Below are 20987 nucleotides of genomic sequence, written 5' to 3' on the forward strand. Positions count from 1 at the left end.
TGGCTGGTTGGACAATTTCACAGTTGTTTACAGTTCTACGGCAAGCTACTGAAGGCATTGGTTTTTTGGTCTCATGCAGTAATATCATGAACTTGGTAGCAGCTTCCTGCTTAAACTTATGAGAGTATTTGCCCTTTCATATGACGTCAGTTTGCCCATTTCATAATCTGTGGAATGTGCTGTGTGCACAATTCACATCTACTCAACATCAGTTGCTTCACCTCCACACCACATTGATTTTGGGGTGTGTGTGGGGGGGTAGGATTTCACCATTTGTCTTTTTGATAAATTGAACCTTAACCTGAATTAATAAAGGAGTTTCTTTCCAGTTTCCCAATATTACACTGAAAAAGTAAATTGCATTCCTAATTCCTACCCTCTTTCTAGTGCAATCAATGCTTGATAAATTGGTTGGCCAACATAGGGTGAATCTAGGAAGCCAACTTGTTCTGTGTTGGGACATTACTCCATTTTTCTCTCCAGCTCTTTCACATCCCTACTTGAACGTAGAATTGAATATGGGACCTTTGGAATTCAAGGAAGGATAAATATTAAGACATTTTAAAAATTCATTCAAACCACCTCTCAAAGCCCATTTTAGTACTCTCCATTCTGGTAAGAGTTTTGAGCCCAATTTCAGTAGAAAGTGCTTATAGCATCCCACTCATTTCAACCTGGAGTACTTACAGGCCCTCCCACTTCCCTCTCCAGTACATTAGGCAGAGACAGAGGCTGGCCTAAGGTCATGGTTGAGCAAGAATTTGGACACAGATATGCTTAGTCTGAGTCCAATATTCTAACCACTGTACCATACTGGATCACTGAATGGAATCTATTCTAACACAGTTGGCTGCCAGAGTTGCCATTGCAGCAGCTACTTCAAAGGACAATTGTGTTGTATGTTGAGCATTGAGAAGTTCCAGGGCGACAGTATTTTTTGGATTTGGTTTCCTTTGGATGATTATCAAGGGTGGCTTATAATAAAATATAAAAGTTGAGCGCAGGTAGAGGCACAGTGTAAATAGTGCTTTAGCTCACTGCACTGCAAAACTATGCTTTTCTCAAAACTGCACCTTCTCCTACACAAGTCACCTGCATTACCACCTCCTCTGCGGTGGAGCAAAGTCTGCTCTGTTTTCTTCAAATAAGTGCCTTTTCATCAGAACATTCTCAAGATGAAGAAGCAATTGACTTAACTGCTCAGTTCCATGACAGCAACACACTACTATTAACACTCTCTTGTCAAGTCCTGGTATAGCCTCAAGACAAAGGCTAGTTAACTATGAATAATCCATACTGGTATTGGAAACCCTTAACAATACTTCTCTGGCTGGTTAGGAAATTCTGTTCTTCCAAATGCTGATGGAATGCAACTCCTGCCAGGTCCAGCCACCGCTTTGAGGTTTCGCCCCTCCTTTACAATCAGCGGTATATACCTTTCACAAAATAAATAGTTACAGTAGTTTAGGAAAATCTGTCTAGAGGGCCCTAGGTGCCACATTCCTGTTTTAAATGCACCCCAGTAATAAGGATTTGCTGAATTAATAATTTAAATTGGAATACAAGAAGGGGAGGTGCGAGGAGGTCTGAGAAATAAGTTAATTGAAAATAAGTAATTGGAATTATGTGTTTTTAAATGTTTTTTTCTCTTTTAAATTTTGTATTTTTGTTATTTTTTGTTTAATTGTTGTTTTGGTCTGTTTTTATTGAAAATGCCAATAAATGTTCATTAAAAAAATAAAAAATAAATGCACCCCAGTGACCACTCGAAAATTCAAACAGTGTATTCCACTGTCCATTAGGAAGGAGCCAGCGCATTCCAACATGCGTTTGTAGCCCGATCCTTTTCAGGGCGGGGTGGTCTGGTTTCAAATAAATCTAGACTTCAGCTCCCTTTCTTTCTCCTTTCCCTGGAGCCGCAGGGCGCCCTGCCTTCCCCCATCCCTTTTTTTACTCTTCTTGAAACACTTTGCAGAGACCAGAATTGCTCTGTCGGTGCAGGCGGGGGCGGGCAAGGTGCCCAGCGCAGAGTTCGTCGTCCTCTGAAAGAGAAGAGGCGCCCGCGGCTCTTGGGCTCCGCTGCCAAGGGGGAGGAGTGGCGGCGGCGGCGTCGCGGATCCAAGGTTGCCGCAGCCCGGACGAGCCGCGAGCAGCCGCTCCAGCTGCCGGAGCCCCTGGAATGTTGCAATCCGCCTCCTGCCTTGCATCGCCTCTCTCCTGCGCCCATCCGGCCAATGGCTTGGCCAGACCCAAGCCGCTGGCCAATCGGAGCGTGTCAATTACCATACCTCGGCACAAGGAGCCAATCGGAAAGCAGGCACGCTCAAGGTCGCTGGGCTGGGGAATATCCGGAGAGGCGGCTGGGCTGCAGCCCCACAAAGCCGGAGGGACGCGGAGGAAGCATCGCCCGGAGCATGGACGCCCAGAAGCACGTGGCCAACTTCGGCGCCGGACCCGCCAAGCTGCCGCTGCCGGTACGTGCTCCGCGGGGGCTCAATCCTGCAGGCAAGATGCGCGCGCGGGGCGGGGGGGGGGGGAGAATTTGCACTGCGCAGCCCGATCCTATGCATGTGCCTTCGGAAGCCCGTGTCGCCGTGGCTGCAGTCCTGTATTCCCGTAACCATGGAAGCTGGCGAGGCTTGCTTCCGAGTAGGCTTGCGCTGTAAGTTGGAAGTCAGCCCCGCTCAACTTAAGGCTGCCCTTCCGATAAGGCGTTGGGGGTGCGCGCTTTTGGGTGCGCTCGGGACGGGGGTGATCTAGTTCGCAGCAGGAGCTGCGGATCGTTGATCAGGGAAGAGACTCCCTGAATCAGCACGCCACAATGCTAAGAGATGTTGCAAAAGGTGCGTGCTTGTGTCCTCTACGCGGTTCTGTGAAAAGATCAACAGCTATTACACTGAGGAAGCGATATCTCCAAGGGGCAATTTGCAAGTGTTTGCATTAAGTACAGAGGACATTCCCGCATTCTGCCGTCGGAGAGCTGTCTCGAGACGGGTGTTAGCAAGTTGTAACAAAGGAGGGATTTTGCATTCGTGGTTAAAGTGGAGCAAAGGGTGAGAAAGGCTGGGGCTTTTAAAAAGTGCTGTACTGGATTCTTGTCAAGTAAGCTAATTAGCTGGCAAGTTCGCACTAGCTCGCCTCTTCCTATCTTCGTTTATCTTCTTGCTGTGCTGGCGTCTTCTATGCTGGCAGTGAACTAAAGAGCCATTGCTAACGCCTTGCTCTTTCAGGTACCATAGTAAAGGGGGGGGGGGAATGTATTTTTCGAGGCTGTCCCAAAACATCTGGCAATTCCCCCTCCTCTTTTTAACTCCCAAAGCCTTGTATTGGAAGAGTGCAAAGCGCGTTTTGTCTCTGACTCCCACTCTCTTTAAAAGGACATATGTCTGTTTTAAAATGTCGAACCTATGCTCCCAGATCTATTATTGGTTACCCATTTTAACTTCCTATCGCTCCTAAACAAATGCTTTGCATGGCTTTTATTACAGCATAACGTTTTGTTGAGCTGTAACACAAGGACCATTTCAGGGGTTTTAAGAACAGTACGCATTTTCTTTCTGTGGAGGTGTGTCCCAGCAGCTGTGGAAAAACTACCTAAATTCCCTCCTTCCTTGCTCCAACAGCTATGAAAAGGAATATAGTTTGCTTGGTTTTTTTCCAGTTGAAAAAGCTACTAATATCAGAGCTCATGGAATAAAAATGCTTACCCCTTTTGTTTGTGCGTGGGGCTGGAATTAAAAGAACCCTTTGTTTACCACTGCTGAATAAATGCTTTGTGAACATGTAGCACAGAAAAACATTTGCAGATATCCTAGTTTAATGTCAGGCAACTGGAGAAACAGATTTTATACAACATATGATAGTAATATGCTGACTGTAAACTCATCTGCTCAGAAAGTTACATCAGCATCTGTCTTGATCCAATCACATATGGGAGAGGTTTGGCTCCATCAGATATAAATTATTTTCCCAGCTTTCCATAAGAATTGCATTCCTAAGCGCTTTAGTTTAAAGCACTCTTGTGCATTGTTTTGGACCTGGGAAGCTGCATGGACATAGCCGGGGGTGGGGGGGGGGTGGGCAGCTGCCCTGTCCTAATCAAGTAAATCAATAAAAATATTTAACTGAGGTTCTCCCTCCCCCCCAAAAACATAAATCCTGGCTAAACCCATGGGAAGCTGTGAAGTTGTTGCTACTTTCTAAAAGACTGCTTTAGAAGTCTGCAGCAAACATTTTCATTTGAATTAATCTTCGTACATAATATTCTGATAGGGATGTGAACCATGTGGTCCTCCAGATGTTGTGCAATTCCAACCCTCATAAGCCCCAGCCCATAGGGCCATGGAAGATGGAAGCTGTAGTCCAACAACAGTTAGAGAACCAGATTGCCCATCCCTAATAACATGAGCTGGATGCCTTTTCTAATCAAAGGATTGTGCATTAGTGTCTTATTGTTGTGCTGAATCTGATTAATCAGCTAGAAAGGAACTTTGATGTTCAATAGAACTTGTACCTAAACAATGGCTATTGAAGAAAGTCTCTGGATGTGTCTTTGGTATCTCCAGTTCTACAACAGCAAAAGGAAAAAGAAACAAAAAAGGATTAGGTGATAGAAAACAACCTGGTATAATTATGTCTGCCCATGCTTGGATAACACATAAACTTACAAATGATTCTATATATAGTAACTAGGATTTGTGAGATTTGACATTGAAATGTCCACAATGATATCGAATTGATTTCTTTTGTAGGTATTGTTAGAAGCCCAGAAAGAGTTGGTGAATTATAATGGCCTTGGCATTAGTGTTCTTGGTAAGGCACTCTTTCTTATTCTTGATGTCTTTTTAGCATTTGGAGCTTTTAATTGTATTTTCTAATGAACACAACAAGGAAGAGCTACACATTTAAATGTAGGCATTCCCAGTTTGAGAATTATCCTTTCTGAAATATCTCTCCAACTTTTATCCCATCCTTGCACCAATGAGCTCTGGAAAGCAGATGTCTGAAGGGGCCAGGGGTGTTCATTTTCTCTTGAGAAACTGCAGTTGGTTCAGAGTCACCCAATGAACTTTGTAGCTGATCAGGACTTTAAACTTTGGTCTTCCTGAGCCACCTGCAACACTCCAGCTACGGCTCTGCAACACCAGCTCTTGCTATTTCCCTTTCACTTTCCAGTGAAGTGAACTGAGGATCCAGCTACCTTTGCAGTTTCTACCCCCTATGGTACTGAAACAGAAGCTGTCACCCTGGTCTAGCAGTTTCCTCAAGGGTGTAGGAGCTCTGATGTATGTAGCTGTGCTGCCTGAAAAGAGTTCTCCATTCATTGCAGTGGAGGAAGCGGACATTTGCACACAGTTCCTTTACCCACTGACTTTCTATCTCCATTGAATAAATGTGAATTAAAAGATGGCAATCTTATAAAGCCAAATTTATTTTAGTGATACTAAAATATTTATTTTATTTTAGTGAAATTTATTTTAGTTTGTCTTGTGTTGTTTCTGATATATTTATTTTGTTGCAGAAATGAGCCACAGATCATCTGATTTTTCAAAAATTGTCAAAGCAGCTGAAAAGTCCTTGCGTGAACTCTTGTAAGTGATCATTTTTATTCACATTCTAAAAAGCCTTTAATCTGAAGACATAGTAACTGTAGTACAGTTTCCACTCCATGTGTAATTTTTTTACAGTAAGTTCATCAAAGTGTCTGTTTTATTGATATGGACACAAGACCAAACACTTCATGCTCCTGTTCTTAGAATGATTTGTTCCTAAAAGGTTGCCAGCAGGTTCGGTTATTGTTCTAATATTGTATTGGCAACTGCAAAATACATTTAATACTTGCAACTGTAGCACAGTACCATGGTGTGGCGATCACACAAGGTCCCTGGATGTTTATCGGTCTATTGATCCCTGTGCCACCACTGTGTTTGCTTCCCCGCTGCCACCAACCAGTTACTCTCTTCCTATACCTTCCTAATACCCTCTGACTGATTATCTTAACTGTTTGACTGACTCCTCTTAACAAATTCTCTCACTCTTTCACACCAGACTAGCTCAAACCCACAGGCTTATTTTCTCTGTCTCTTCTAACTCCAGACTGTCTTCTCAACAACTCCAACTCTCTAAAAACCTCTCTGCTTAAAACTTATACACACTTAACTCTGCCCCCTGGGTTCCCATTGGTTAGTCTTTACGTATGATGTCACACACATAGGAGGGCAAACGCCACACATGGGTTAGATGAAGATACGGAATATTTGCTCAAGTTTGCTCTGAAGAAGTCAAGAGTAGGCCTTTCTTTGTGGTGTTTTGCCAGCGGCTGTCCATGCTTGAAGACTGGAGCATGTGAAGTGTCTGAGATCCACAGGGCAGCCTAGAATCCTGCCTAGTATATCTGGGAGCGGGCTTCAAGTGATGCTTCACAGACTCCAAACAAGAAATGTCAAATAGAGTGTCGTATTTTTCGCTCTACAAGATGCGCCATACCATAAGACGCACCTAGTTTTTGGAAGAGAAAAACAAGAAAAAAAATATTCTGAATCCCAGAAGCCGGGACAGCCAGCAGGATCGCTGCGCAGCGATCCCACTGGCTGTCCTGACTTATGGGATAGCCGCGCGCAGCCTCTCCCTGGCAAGGGGAGCCTTCATCCCCTTGCCCGGGAGAGGCTGCGTGAGGCTAAGGCTCCCCCAAGAGCCGCGCTCCCTTTAAAGAGCACGTGGAGCATGTGTGCGGCTCTTGGGGGCTTTTCCCCGAGGAGGGAGAAGGGTAGCTCTGCGATCTCTTTAAAGGGAGCGCTGAGCAGAGCCTCCTGCCTGCATTCGCTCCATAAGATGCACACAAATTTCCCCTTACTTTTTAGGAGGGGAAAAGTGTGTCTTATAGAGCGAAAAATACAGTAGGTACTTTTTTGCATGTATCTGGACTGGTTATAAATTTTGACTTCCGCAGTTCATTCTGGAACAGCATTGTAAGATTCCTCACTCTGCTAAAATTTGTTCAGCAGCACCAAGCACACGCCTAGTTGATTATCTGTAATTTTGCATTGTCATCAGTCATCCAACCGCAGCACGAGGCTTTCTTCTTCATGTTGTATTAATGTGATTGGTCCAGTAGCAGCATTTATAGAGCTTCTGGAACTTAACAACTTAGAAACATTTTTCTTATTTTCTTTGGAAGCTGAACTATGTAGACTATTATATCTAATGCTTATTAGTCTGACAGAGGGTTATACTGAAATACTGTGTATCTGTTGAAATACTGGATAGTAACTGTTTACAAATAATGTAAAACATAATGTTAACAAAAAAGTTTCATTGATCTATAACTGATATTTTCACCAGGGATCTAATTTGGAGAACAACAACTGTCAAATATTTTGAATCCTGAACTGATAGTATTGTTTCATTTCCCCGATACTTCTTTGCACAGAAATATACCAGACAACTACAAAGTGATTTTTCTCCAAGGAGGTGGATCTGGACAATTCAGTGGTGTCCCACTTAATCTTATTGGGCTAAAAGAAGCCAGGTGTGCTGATTATGTGGTTACAGGAGCCTGGTCAGCAAAAGCAGCCAAGGAAGCAGAGAAATATGCCAAAGTGAACCTTGTTCATCCTAAACTCTCTAGTTATACAAGTAAGTAAACTTGCAAACTTCAACGTTTGTGAAAGCTAAACTGTTGTATGTGCATTTTCTTCCCTGCTTACTGTTTCTGTTTTTTATAAAAAACAAACTGTGTGTAATATTTACTACAATCCTAAAGAGAAATGGGTCCCAAAGTATGAAAACTGGTTATCTCATTACCGAAATGCAGCTATTCTTATGATTTGGCCTGGATAAGAAGCTTTCGCTGATGCTTCCTAGCCCTTGACCATCTTTCTTAATGGTCTTTTCAAAAACTGCCAAATTTGCACTGTTGGTACCTGTGAACCCCTTCATGAAAAACTAACCGCTTCTGCACATTGCTTTTAGGGGAGGCTAAATCTGGCTGTTACACTCCCATCTTGGCCCTCCCCCCCTTCTGTGGGCGCGTTACATCAAAGTTATTGCACCATGTATGGGTAAAATTGTGCATGGGAGAAAAAAGAAAACAAAAGTTTAGGAGCATGGGAAAATCAGTAGAGGGAGAGTGAGGATCAAAGCAGAAATGCAATTTGACAGGAGTGCTGGCCTGGAAGTACCCACGATGAAAAAGAATAGGGCAACTTGCTGTATCTATGAAACACATCTTGTTCTACCCATTCAACCAAATGCATGATGATATTGTGTGTCTGCTGTGCAGTGCATAAATTAGGGTTCTGCCCCTGCTTTCAGAACAGCTTATGAGATTGTGCAAACATTACATAAAGGGAAAAGACCCCTGGACTGTTATGTCCAGTCATAGGTGACTATGGGGTGCGGTGCTCATTTTTCTTGTGAGAATGATGGCGAGGGTTTTTTCGGTAAGCAGTGCAAGTAAATGCATGTCTACTTGCAAGCAAGCCCTACTGAATTCAGTGAGGCTTACTCCCAGGAAAGTAGAAGTAAGTTTAGTTGAACTCAGTGGGGCTTCTGCATGCACAGATTCCACTTAGACCTCTGAGTGGGGAAGCAGATGCAACTTGACTAGTAAATCACTTAAAATACTCTTAAATTAGGGACGCAGGTGAGCCTAGGGCTTGCCGATCGAAGGTCGGCAGTTCGAATCCCCGCAACGGGGTGAGCTCCTGTTGCTTGGTCCCAGCTCCTGCCAACCTAGCAGTTCGAAAGCATGTCAAAGTGCAAGTCCAGTCATACCCCGGGTTACAGATGCTTCAGGTTGTGTTTTTTTGGGTTACGGATCCACCGAAACCCGGAAGTACCGGAACAGGTTACTTCCGGGTCTTGGCAGTCGCATATGTGCAGAAGCGGTGAATCGCAACCCACGCATGCGCAGACGTGGCGCTGTGGGTTTTGAATGCTGCGGGTTAAAAACGTGCCTCCTGCACAGATCACGTTTGCAAACCGAACGTCCACTGTAGATAAATAGGTACCACTCCTGCGGGAAGGTAAATGGTGTGCGCTGCTCTGGTTTTGCCAGAAGCTGCTTAGTCATGCTGGCCACATGACCCGGAAAAACTGCCTGCAGACAAACGTCTGCTCCCTTGGCCAGTAAAGTGAGATGAGTGCCGCAACCCCAGAGCCGTTCTCGACTGGACTTAACTGTCAGGGATCCTTTACCTTTTTTTTTTTAACTCTTAAATTAGTTGAAAATATATGAAATATATTATATGGAAGTTTATTTAATATTTTTATTAAATTTATTACTTTCTTAAATTTTAAGGCCCTCCACCGCCACAGGGAGCCTTGTCAAGGTCCTCTGCTGCTGCAGTGAAGTGCGGCACACCCTCTGCCACCATGGGGAGGTAGTATGGGACCTTCTGCTGTGGGGGAGTGTATCGCACCCTCTGCCACTGTGGAGAGGTACGGCGAACCCTCTCCCACCATGGGGAGGCCTGGCAAGGCCCTCTGCTGCTGTGGGGAAGTGTGGCACACCCTCCACCACTGCAGGGAGGTTGAAAACCAGATATCGCCCAGCCCTAGTGCCTGGTTGGGGAAGCCTGAATCTAAAGCACGACTGGTTAACCTGTGGCCTTCCAGCTGTTGTTGAACTACAATTCTTACCATTCAGAACCATTTGTTGTGCTGTCTGGGGCTGATGGGAAATGTAGTTCTTGATACATGTGTAGCTTATGCATGTCACCATGGGGAAAATGTCTGTAGCAGCAACTCCTACATTATAACACAACCATTTGCAAATGCTCTCTTGGTGTTTGGGTGTGTGAGTAGCCTGTTAAGTTCACAAAATACATTGGCATCAATGAGGATTAGCATGCATCATGTAGATCAGGGTGGACAACTTATGGCTTACTAGATTTGCTGGATCCCAACTCCTATTAGCCTCAGCCAGCATACCAATGGTCAGGGATGATGGAAATCATAGTCTAGCAGCGTCTGAAGGGCCACAGGTGCCTCACCTAACGACCTTATTATGCTACAAAAGATTACATTCTAGCTTGAATGTTGAAATGATTTTGAATGGTGGTCTGTTTTTAGCATCTTGAAAGGACCTGGTATCCTGTTTATTTAACACTCTACTACTTCCATGATGAGAAAGTGTGGTGGGTGTTTTTTCTCTTTTGTAGCCATTCCAATAATGAATTAACTTTGCTGGCAAAGCAATAGAAATTTGTTGAACCAGAGTTGTTTTCAAAGTTCAATATTTAAAGGAAAGTTGTATCTCATTGGACTTCTGAATCTACTAGCTGGGAAATATTTCCACTGTTTCTCTCTCTGTTGTCTTACCTGCTTCAGAAATTCCTGATCCAAGCACTTGGAACCTTAACCCTGATGCCTCTTATGTCTACTATTGTGCAAATGAGACGGTTCATGGTGTCGAGTTTGACTTTGTACCTGATGTTGGAAAGACAGTTTTAGTGTGTGATATGTCATCCAATTTCCTCTCCAGGCCGGTGGATGTGTCTAAGGTAAAGTTCCAAAAGGGCAGTTTGTTCCTTTGCATGATGTAACCTAATATCTCAAACCTTGGTTTGCTCAAGCTGATTCGTGTAATGCTTTTACTCTCTTGTTCAATGAGCATGACTAAATTTGATCCATTAATTTCAATAGGTCTGCTTTGAGTAAAACATATTTAGGATCACATTTAGTTATCACCTGAGAAGGACCTCCTGAGAGTATTTCACTTTCAGTATATGCATTGTTAAGTGATTTAGCTTGCTAATGTTTCACAGCAGTGATCTTTTCCTTTATTTGTGTGTATAGGAACATACACCAGTATGTGTTCTGCTTATACAGACATACCTCGGAAGTCAAACAGAATCTGTTCTGGAAGTCAGTTCAACTTCTGAAATGTTTGACTTCCAAAGCACGGCTTCTGATTGGCTGCAGGAGCTTCCTGCAGCAAATCGGAAAGCATGGAAGCCCCGTCAGACATTCGGCTTCCAAAAGAATGTTCAAAAGCCGGAACAGTCACTCCTGGGTTTCAGTTGTTTGGGAGCCAAAATGTTCGACTCCCAAGACATTTGGGAGCCGAGGTACGACTGTAATGTACAAATGAGTACATGGATTTAATATCCATTTCCCCTTTCTTTTCTCCTTCCCACTTCCAATGTCAAGTTTGGTGTAATCTTTGCTGGTGCCCAGAAGAATGCAGGCTGTGCTGGAGTTACAGTGGTTATAGTACGTGAGGATTTGATTGGCTTTGCGCTCAAAGAGTGCCCAACAGTGTTGGACTACAAAGTGCAAGTGGAGAACAGCTCACTATACAACACTCCTCCGTGCTTCAGGTAATTTTGCCACAGTGCAATATCCTTCATTTTGCTAATTACTCGGAAGTTTACTATGCAGAGCAGAGGTTAGGAATGTCCAGTCTGTGGGCTAAATTAGGCCCACCAGACCTCTCCATTTGGCCCCCAAGGCCATTTTGGTGAAGCCGTGGCCACCTGCCCTATACTAGATAAAGACACGACTGGGCCAAGTGGAAGTTTGCAGACATCTGCAAATGGTGCACAGTGCTTTGCAAACTCTGACAGTCAGCTGATGATTGCATAACGCCATGCATGGCGTTTTGCAAACCCCAGTGATCAGCTGATTGCTGCTGATTTGGTGTACAGTGCTATGCAAAAACAGGTTATCTAATGTCATTGTGATGTCAGGCTATTGGACAGGTGGCTGTCCGAACCCACTGGATAAGGGGGATAAGGTTCCACCCCAAGCTATTCCAGAAAATAAAGCTACTTCAGAAAATATATGTTAGTTGGTTATGTCTCAGTGACATAACCAAATTTTTCCAATGAAATAAAATGTCAGGGTGGTATAAATTTTAGCAGAGTTCCTGCTTTTCCTGAATTGGTCCTCAGCAGGACTGACTACAGACTTGAAGATACCCTTGACATAATTCTTTCTTTGGACTTCGTATTCTGCTGGCAGATAGGCTTACACAGCAGTACTGGCTAATTCTTTGTTGTGCCCTTGATGTAGTGTCACATTGCGGCACTGTGCGAAAACTGCAAAGATGGTCATGGCAATGCCAGGTCTGCTTCTGATCATGGTCTGAATTGAGCCGAGAAATTCTCTGCCCATAGTTTCAGTCCCATCCACTGCCTACACGCATCTCTTGACTTACCTGTTTCAAGCTGAACTGGCTCAGGTGATTATTTCCCCAGACCAAAGTCCCAACCAACAACCATGCCTTTTCCATTTTAATTGTCATCTAGGCATCATGGTTACTAAATGGAATTTAATTAGCAGTTGTGGATGCAAACAAGGCAAAACTGAATAAAGGGTTACTCTCTGTGTTTCTGAATTGCTGACAGCAGTGAAGTTGTGCTTTTGTTAGTAGGGTAATTAGGAGTTAATAGTTACTCGAGAGGTGAGTGAGTGTATGTGTGACTACTGAACCAAATACTCTTCAGATCTCCTGTGTGAGCACATGAATTATGTGAATGGAAAATTTTAGTTATGCAAGCAGTTCCTACAACTTCTTTCTGTAATGGGTTAGGAGTATAAAACAGGCATTTCAATTTTTTCAGGCATTTAAATCCCCATTTCTAAAGGTCTGTTTCAACTTCATAGGATGTACCGATGGAAAAATGTTATGAATGTTACCTTGCAAGGTGGAGAAAAACCATATCAGATGCAGGAGTTCAAACAGATCTCTTAGTATTTAATTGTGCAACATGTGTCTACCACGTACAATAGGCTGGTGCCTCCCCTCCTCAAACCCTTTCCCATCATTAGAAGTTTCATACAGATTTTATTCACACATGCCAAAAGTTAGTTATTTGATAGTGAGTGTTGGCAGTGTTCTGGAATGTATGGAGTATTTTAGCTTTATTTCAAATAATTTTATATTGCCTTTTAACTAAACATTTTCAGGGGGGTTTACAACCCCATCAGAAAAGCACCATTTCCTTCTCCCTGACAAGCCCAACACAAACATTGCAAGGATTTTAAAATTTGGAAATATGGCTATGCCATATAACGTGATTGGTTGTTTCTGTCTGGCTAAACAGAAAAACCAAGAAAAGCTTCTCTGCGAAGACAAAATGGGGTGTGGTGGAAGGGAAGAACGCATCATTATTGATAAAGTAGCCTATTTGACCAGTGGTGAGTTTTGCATCTATTGGTCATTTTTGGTGCCTAGTTTAAGTCCTTCCCCATTACATTATTCTAGTAACCTGAGTATGGAGTGAAAGGTTTACATGCATGGAAAATAATTTCAATTAAGAAAAACTGAATTCTCCTTGAAGCCATAACTGCTAAATTATCAGTAGCTTGCATAATAATTGTATACTGTAGTAGGGACATAAAACTCAGGGCAGACAATTGCAAACTTTTAAACTTCATTTTTTCTTATATATTTGTAAACTAGTTACCCATTTTGTATAACATTCCATATTTACAGTGCTGTAAAATTTGTAACCTGCAAGTTGGCTGGATGTTTCTGCCTTGTGTTTGCTTCTTGAAAACAACATGTGTCCTGCAAGAGATTGACCAAACTCTCTTTCCTTTTTTCGGTAATTCTGACTGTTTCTCTTTCTTCTCTGTGCAGCCGTTAGTTGGCTGGGGACCTGACCTGAATGTCCATGAGCTGCTGTAGTGAAGCACTGAATTAAATTATTCCAATACGGATCGTTTTAACCTCTTGCCAAAAGGAGTCCTGGCTTCCTGACGTTAATCTGCTGCATGAAGATTAACAGTGCTTTTTAACCCCCTTGGGAGAAATCGCATTTCCTAGCTACAAGGATTTCCCTGATATTCAAATCTTTGACTAAACCTGCTTTGGGGATGGCATGGAAGCTTGCTATGTGGCTTTTAAAGTGGGTCAGTCTATTACGCCACCTGCCCCCACTTATTTAGTGAGTGCATTTTTGTGGATCAGAAAGGCTTATGTGAAATCCAGTACAGGATATAATGAACCAGTACCAAACTAGCTCATAGAGGAATTCTCTGAGTGTGGGACACTTTTGCAACAGGTGTGCAAATGTACAGAGAAAGAGTGATGTGGAAATGGAACAAAATAGCTAAGGAACAGGAATGTTTTATATTTTAGGCTTACTGTCTGCCAAAGACTTGTGCTGGTTTGTGTTGTGGCATCAAAGTCTGTCCTTTTGTCTGGAAGGTGGATTAGAGCCCCCATACCAGCTTCAACACAATTCACGCTCCACATTGGAACACTGATTTCTGGGCGTTCTCTGCTTCCTTAATGCTCATGGCTTTTGTGTAATGTGCTGGAAATGGGGCATGTATCTGAGTGACAATACAGATTTGTGTGATTCTGGGACCAAATCCAGGCACTGGCATAATGGCAGTTTTACAAATTAAGGGCCCACGATCCTGCTTCCAAAGTAGTGACCAACCAGAAGGTCCCTGGAGAAGGCAGGCTGCTTAGAAGGACACTCCTGTATGCCAGCTGGGTAGGGTGAATGATGCTTTTCTGCACATGGGGACAGTAAAAGATCAGATGACTTGGGTGAGCACTGTGAGATACAGTTGGCTCAGGCTATTTGCTTACAATAGAAATTGTTGATTTAGCAATAATCCAGCTTGGTTCAATAGGAACAACTTCCTAGTTAGCTGAGAATCTGAGTTGGGAATCTCTGCCTTGAATTCACAAGGTAGTCTTGGGTCAACATTATCCCTCAGCTCCCCACCTGTAATATGGAGATGATGCTATTCATCTCCCTTGCATTCAAAATGGCAATCCTTACAAACAACACTGTAATGTACTTTTAACAGTCTTGAGCACTATTTGAATGCTTAATATGAATAGTAGTTATAGTAATATCTAGGATTATGGCTATTAGCTTTTTATAAGCAATTTAGTATGCAAAGTGACATCCATGGGAAATACCTGTGATCAAGCAGAATTCTCTCTTTGTAGCTAAAATCACAGACAATGCTTTGCATTCTGATTTTCATTCAGTAGCTGTCTTTGGAAAAGTTTGTCAATGGCTACATGAAAGCAGCAGGACAGTATTGTTCTTACTGGCTAGTGCAAAAAAGAACAGCTCAAGGTGTAAAGGTTTAAGTTATTTTAAATAGGAAATAGGTTTGATGAAAATGTTAATGCTGTCGTATCAACAGGAGGCCAATGCCAGCAATATCTTTCGCAAGTTTGAATGGCTTCTCTGCCATTTGAGCCAAGATCCTTTAATTTGACCAGCATTTCACAACTGGATCTCTTGTTGGTTAGACCATAATTTCAGCAGTCATGACAGGGCCAATACAGATGAAGAAACAATGGGAATTTTCAATTTTGCCCTAGCATTATATCTACAACCTCCAATTGTCTCTACGGTATTGTGTTCCCAGAGCACTGTTAACCAGCAGCTAGATTCTAACTAGAATACAAAATATTATATAGGAAGTTCTCTTGCTTTGGCTGACAGGTTTCACTTGCTGTAAAATGATGCTTTGCCTTTTTGCATGTGATTTGGCTTGCTTGCTTGCGCCGTTTGAAACAGGATGCCTGCTGACACCTTGGCATGACACACGCCTGGTCTTCATGGGGCATACCAATTTAGATCATGTACTGGGTGCATTTGTGAGATTATGCATTGGGGACAGATGACTCTGTCTCTTCCCTGTCCCCCAACACACTCTCTTGTTGGTTTTACTTCTCTTCTATACCATGTAAACACAACTTGCTGTTTTTGTTATTGAGACATGAACATAGCGTTGCAAATAATTGGTGCTTCCTCTCTTTTGATTCCAGTATCTATATCACAGGCTTGGTCCTGGATTGGGTAAAAAACAGTGGCGGAGCTGCAGCTATGGATAAGCTTAGCCAAATGAAGTCACAGATGATTTATGATATTATTGATGGATCCAGTGGATTCTACGTGTAAGTTGTCCTGACTTTTACCGTTGTTACTGTGCAGTACTATCTCAGAGGACTTCGTCCATATAGGACTTTAGCAAATCTTCCCCACAAGCACATGTGGAAAACTAGCATTTCAGTGAAAAAGCTTGTAGCCTTGCTTTCTCCCAGGAGCGGCAGCTTCTGGGTGTGTGCATATTGCGAGAGGACTATGCCATGCTAGAAATCACATGCTTTGATGGTACGTTATCTGTAATGTTCTAGTTACAGGTAGGTAGCCGTGTTGTTGAAACAAAATAAAAAAAAAATCCTTCCAGTAGCACCTTAGAGACCATCTAAGTTTGTTATTGGTATGAGCTTTCGTGTGCATCTGAAGAAGTGTGCATGCACACAAAAGCTCGTACCAATAACAAACTTAGATAGTCTCTAAGGTGCTACTGGAAGGAATTATTTTTTATTTTATCTAATGTGTTTACCTTCATCCTACCCATTTCATAACTTATAGCTTGTTAGTTCCATTTAAGTGAGATTATAGCCAGGAGAAACTTATTTCCCCCCATGGCAGCTATAGGTTTTTGCCTGTAATCGGCCCGCTGTTTAGGAATTCACAACAAAAATTGTGGCCATTATGATGATGCAATTGAGCTGTATGCATCTTATCAGTATGTATGTACTGCTGTATTTTGTGTCATGCTTTTTGACTGGAGGCTGTTTACCTGTGAAATGCCACCTAAGCAACGAAGTGCCTTACTGGACAGAGCAAAATGTGAACAGCTTTTCAGTGCGCCAAGAATCTTATTTCATCATGCAAACTTGCTACAGTTTGTTTGCATTGCGTGTCTCTGCTGTATGCTGGTGTGAAACAGTGAAATTGTTTTTTAAATGTACAGTGCCTGCTTGTTGACTCCTTTCAACCACAACCAGAAGTGGCCTAAATTATTTAATACCCATTCTCCTTTTCAAGTGTGAATAGATGGCAGTGCTTTGCTATCAAATTGTGGCAATTGGCTTTTATGCATGTAGATGGCTTAGAAGTCTATTTGGGCATTCAGTGATATATAAACTAAATAATAATAATAATATCAGATGGGCTTCAGAGTTCTTGTGGTTGAGATTGTGCTGCATCAGTTGAGCCAACTGCAGGCTTGCATGTGGCTTCTTGGTAATTGTAGCTGCAAATCTTTTGTTGAATTTCTTCTGGATTTGATGAGAATTAGGTGGAAGACAAGTGTAATATAAAATGATTTGCAGCATGTTCTCCTTCCAGTCAAGCAAAAGAGTCCTTCAGCCTTGCCTCTTGCCACTTGCTCCCCTGTGCTGTGCTGCCGCCTTTTTGTACATCTGGGGAAAACAAATTTCCTTTCCCCAGCTAGAGGAGCCTGTAGTGGAAAAGTACATTTCTTATGCTAAAAAAAATGTTTATTTCATAAAATTTTATATACCACTTGTTTGTAGAAAACAGCAAAGCCGTTTAATTTTGAAAGGCAACCTGCCAGCTTCATGTATTATTTGCCCTTGGTGCTTATTTAAAAGTTGTTCAGACACACACACACATGATTCAAGCATCTTTGGCAGGTGTGTTGAAGATCTTCACACATGGGGACACATAGTCTTCTCACATGCCAAATGAACACCTGCCAAGTGTCCAGGAGGAGGGGCATGGCTGTTGCCCACGATGGGGCATGGCTAGCCTTTGCAGACGCCTCCATGCATTCTCTCAACATAAAGGGATGAGGTCATCTGACACTTCCCCATGTAATTTCTGTGTAATTATCTTCCAATTATCTTGCAAGTAGAACTGATTTCTGTGGCTGACAAAAGAAACATAGGATGGTAGTCAATTAAGTTTTACTCAGAGTAGACGCCCCAAAATGAATGAACACGGCTATGTTAGGCCCATTAATTTCAGTAGGTCTGTTCTGAGTAAAACTTAGTTGAATACCACCTACAATTTAGTTCATTAATATGTACTCATTTGATAACAAGCCAAAATATGGCTGTAATCATATTTCTGTGAAATTTTCAGGTGTCCTGTGGAGAAGAGGAGCAGGAGCAGAATGAATGTTCCCTTCCGGATTGGCAGCATTAAGGGCGATGAGTCCCTGGAAAAGAAATTCCTTGATCAAGCTATAGAAAACAACATGCTATCCCTGAAAGGGCATAGGTAAGGGAGAAGTCTGTGAAGAAGCTTTGGCTGAGGTTGAGTTGCAATGTGACGGAAAGAGCAGTAGGAATTGAACACACAAAAATGAGAGGCGTTGTCATTTCTCAGAACTGTGAAAAAAATACAGGTTGTATTAGTGCTGAAGCTTAGCTGTGCTTCAGTGTTGTCTGAAAAATCCCTGATATGTGTAACTGCACAATTTTATAGATATTTTTCAGTTTTTAAAAACTGAAAAGCCGTGTGATAACCAAACCAATTTTTATTTAAGTTTCAGTTTAGAGTCTGGATGCCCAAATTGTCAATGAATTAAGAGTCCATGAGCAGAAATGCCTTATTTGTGTATGATACTTATAGTAAATATTTGACTAAGGTGATAAGTACTGTCACCATTTCCCCAATCTGCTACTGCTTAAGCACCGTATTTTGGCCATTGGTCATCTACCAATCTAGTCCAGGGTTTCAGATGGAAGACTTCTCCAGCCCCATCTGGAGACATGGGGAATTGAACCTGCAACCTGCTGCATGCAAAACACGTGCTTTACCTCTGAGTTAGGGCCCTTGGCTTCTTGGCCTTTTAGTGATGCCTACCAGCCAGGAATCATGTAATACTGTACTATGTGGTCACCTGGATTTGGCTATCATGCTCACGTTCTGCTTCCTGGTTTCTCTTAAGCATCTGGTTGACCATTGTGAGAACAGTATGCTGGACTTGATGGGCCATGGGCCTGATCCAGCAAGCTATTACATTCCGTAGACCCTTCCATTTTGTTTTGCAGAAAAGCTCAAATGCTGATATAAATGTTTCTGAAAATTTAGCTTCCTTCCAGCTCAGCCCTAATTATTACATAAATGAAGTTCTCTTCTTTCACAGTCCTGAGAAAATACAGTATCTTGATCATTCCTTTTATTTCACTGTTGGAGTTGTATCTCCCCACCCCTGTACTGGTGTCTTGTACTGGTGCTGGTCTTCCTGCCTCCCGCTTTCCTCTTGGCACCTGGTGTGGTGATGCTTGCAAGGTGATGCTTCAAAATAAATCTGTCACTCTGGTCTAATTATTGCTCCCCTCATGCAATCTCAGACTCACAGTTCTTCTGTTCATGCACTCTTGGAAGAACAGTATGAGGAGACTTCTTTCCAGTTTGTATGCATCTAAAGCATTGCTAGCTAAAGCATTGCTGTCTTTAGAAATGATCCATTATTCTCAACAAGATGTGCATGCCTCTTGTTAGCACACGCCAGCCTTCCCCATCCACATGTTATTGAACTCCAGCTCCCATCAGCCAGCTGCCAATGTGGCCAGTGGACAAAAGTGGTGGGAATTACGGTCCAGCAGCATCTGGAAGCACCAGCTTGGTATAAATTGAGGGTGGGCAACCTCTAGGCCTGGAGACCAAATGTGGCCCTCAAGTATTAAAGGTTTTATGATCTCTGGCTCATAAATCCAGTGGTCTAGCAACACTTCCGCTTGCAAAAGGTAAAGGACCCCTGGATGGTTAAGTCCAGTCAAAGGTGACTATGGGGTCACTTTTCAGGCTGAGGGAGACAGCGTTTGTCCACAGACAGCTTTCCAGGTCATGTGGCCAGCAGGACTAAACTGCTACTGGCGCACAGAGGACCATGATAAGTTCCAGAGCGCACAGAAATCCCATTTACTTTCCCGCCGCAGCAGTACCTATTTATCTACTTGCACTGGTATGCTTTCAAACTGCTATGTTGGCAGAAGGTGGGACAGAGCCCAAGAGGCTCAGTGGTTTAGACCACAGTGCCACCTGTGTCCCCTCACTTCCACACTTCCGCATGTGCCAGCCTTTAAAGCAGCAGAGAAAACCGCGCAGCTCCTTCCCTGGAAGCACATTGAGGGTTGGTTGCACATAAGAGGCAATAAAATACTCATGGAAGCAATAAAAAAATCAGTGAAGTAAGACATTTACTTTAGCAGGTTGCAATATGCAGCATTTACTTCATCTTGATAGAACAAAGGTACATTTAAAGTCCAAACAAGAGTCTCTGTGCTCTGCATGTTGCCGGCAAGAGAAGAAAAAGCAAGACTGGTTAAAACCAGCTCTCTGGGTCTCCTGTAGGAACTGCACATGTCCAGAAATAAGTCCCCACAATCAGTATCTGCTTTGGTAGACTAAACAATCTGTGAAAGCTGCTTCTTGAGTCTTTCTGTTTCTGGAAATGAATGGCTCTCAGTCATTCACCCCAACATCCAGGTCTCTCTATCTGCCCTTCAGGGACTTAACACTCCACATTTGGTCTTTAGCTGCCACGCCGCCTTTCCAGGTCATGTTCGCCACTGTCCCTGATTCACAACTTCATTGAGTGCTTTTGCCTTGCCAGAATTCCCTTGTACTCTGATAAGACCTCTTTGCTTGCGTAGTGGAGGACAGAGTGGGGTGTGTGTAGAAACCAGCCTGCTGTTCAGAGGTCGAATGTACACTGGAGGCCCACTTTTGCCTCTGGCCTTGCTCACCACTGGCGTCTTTTCCCAAAAAGGCTTGCCCAGATAGGAATGCAGCCTTTGGGCTGAAAGAGGTTACTTTCCCCTTGATATAAATGAATGTTCTGGACTACAAAAAGAACATAGTGCGCCAGTGAAACTGGGGGACACTCCAAATGTACTGTTTCCCTGCATTTCCCCTTATTCTTTCAGATCTGTGGGAGGAATCCGTGCTTCTTTGTATAATGCTGTGACAAGAGAAGACGTTCAGAAGTTAGCAACATTCATGAAGAGCTTCATGGAGAGGCATCGGTCATGAACTCGAATTAATTAGTGCTGCCCCTCTTGGAAATAAAAGTGTAATGAATTGGAAGCTGGTGGAAATATTTTATATACTAAAACTTTCAATACCACAGTCAAATTTTGGAAACCAATAAAAATCCCAGTGTCTCTTGCATCTGCCCAATATTCAAAGCGGTTTGGGCTGTAGAAGATCCAGGCCTGCTTGTCCCCTGCA

General features: G+C 42.9%; 1 protein-coding gene across 1 annotated transcript; it reads left to right on the forward strand.

Annotated features, from left to right (window-relative positions):
• The first annotated feature begins 2320 nt into the window (after positions 1 to 2320).
• Positions 2321 to 20843, forward strand: PSAT1 (phosphoserine aminotransferase 1). Its single transcript, XM_081881041.1, has 9 exons — positions 2321 to 2474; positions 4752 to 4812; positions 5522 to 5591; positions 7430 to 7635; positions 10333 to 10505; positions 11155 to 11324; positions 15758 to 15886; positions 17889 to 18026; positions 20684 to 20843. Exons 1-9 carry the CDS (start codon positions 2415 to 2417, stop codon positions 20787 to 20789), a joined length of 1113 nt encoding a protein of 370 aa, XP_081737167.1. The 5' UTR covers positions 2321 to 2414; the 3' UTR covers positions 20790 to 20843.
• Positions 20844 to 20987: the final 144 nt, after the last annotated feature.

The sequence above is a fragment of the Podarcis erhardii genome (assembly GCF_964252035.2).
Source record: "Podarcis erhardii genome assembly, chromosome: 11".
In the NCBI taxonomy this organism is placed as follows: Eukaryota; Metazoa; Chordata; class Lepidosauria; order Squamata; family Lacertidae; genus Podarcis; species Podarcis erhardii.

Excerpts from the sequence above, each read along its gene's own strand:
- PSAT1 (XM_081881041.1), top strand. The coding sequence starts at position 2,415 with ATGGACGCCCAGAAGCACGTGGCCAACTTCGGCGCCGGACCCGCCAAG. Across the intron at positions 5,592-7,429 it reads AAGTCCTTGCGTGAACTCTT|AAATATACCAGACAACTACA; the intron begins GTAAGTGATCAT and ends TTCTTTGCACAG. Across the intron at positions 15,887-17,888 it reads GGATCCAGTGGATTCTACGT|GTGTCCTGTGGAGAAGAGGA; the intron begins GTAAGTTGTCCT and ends TGAAATTTTCAG.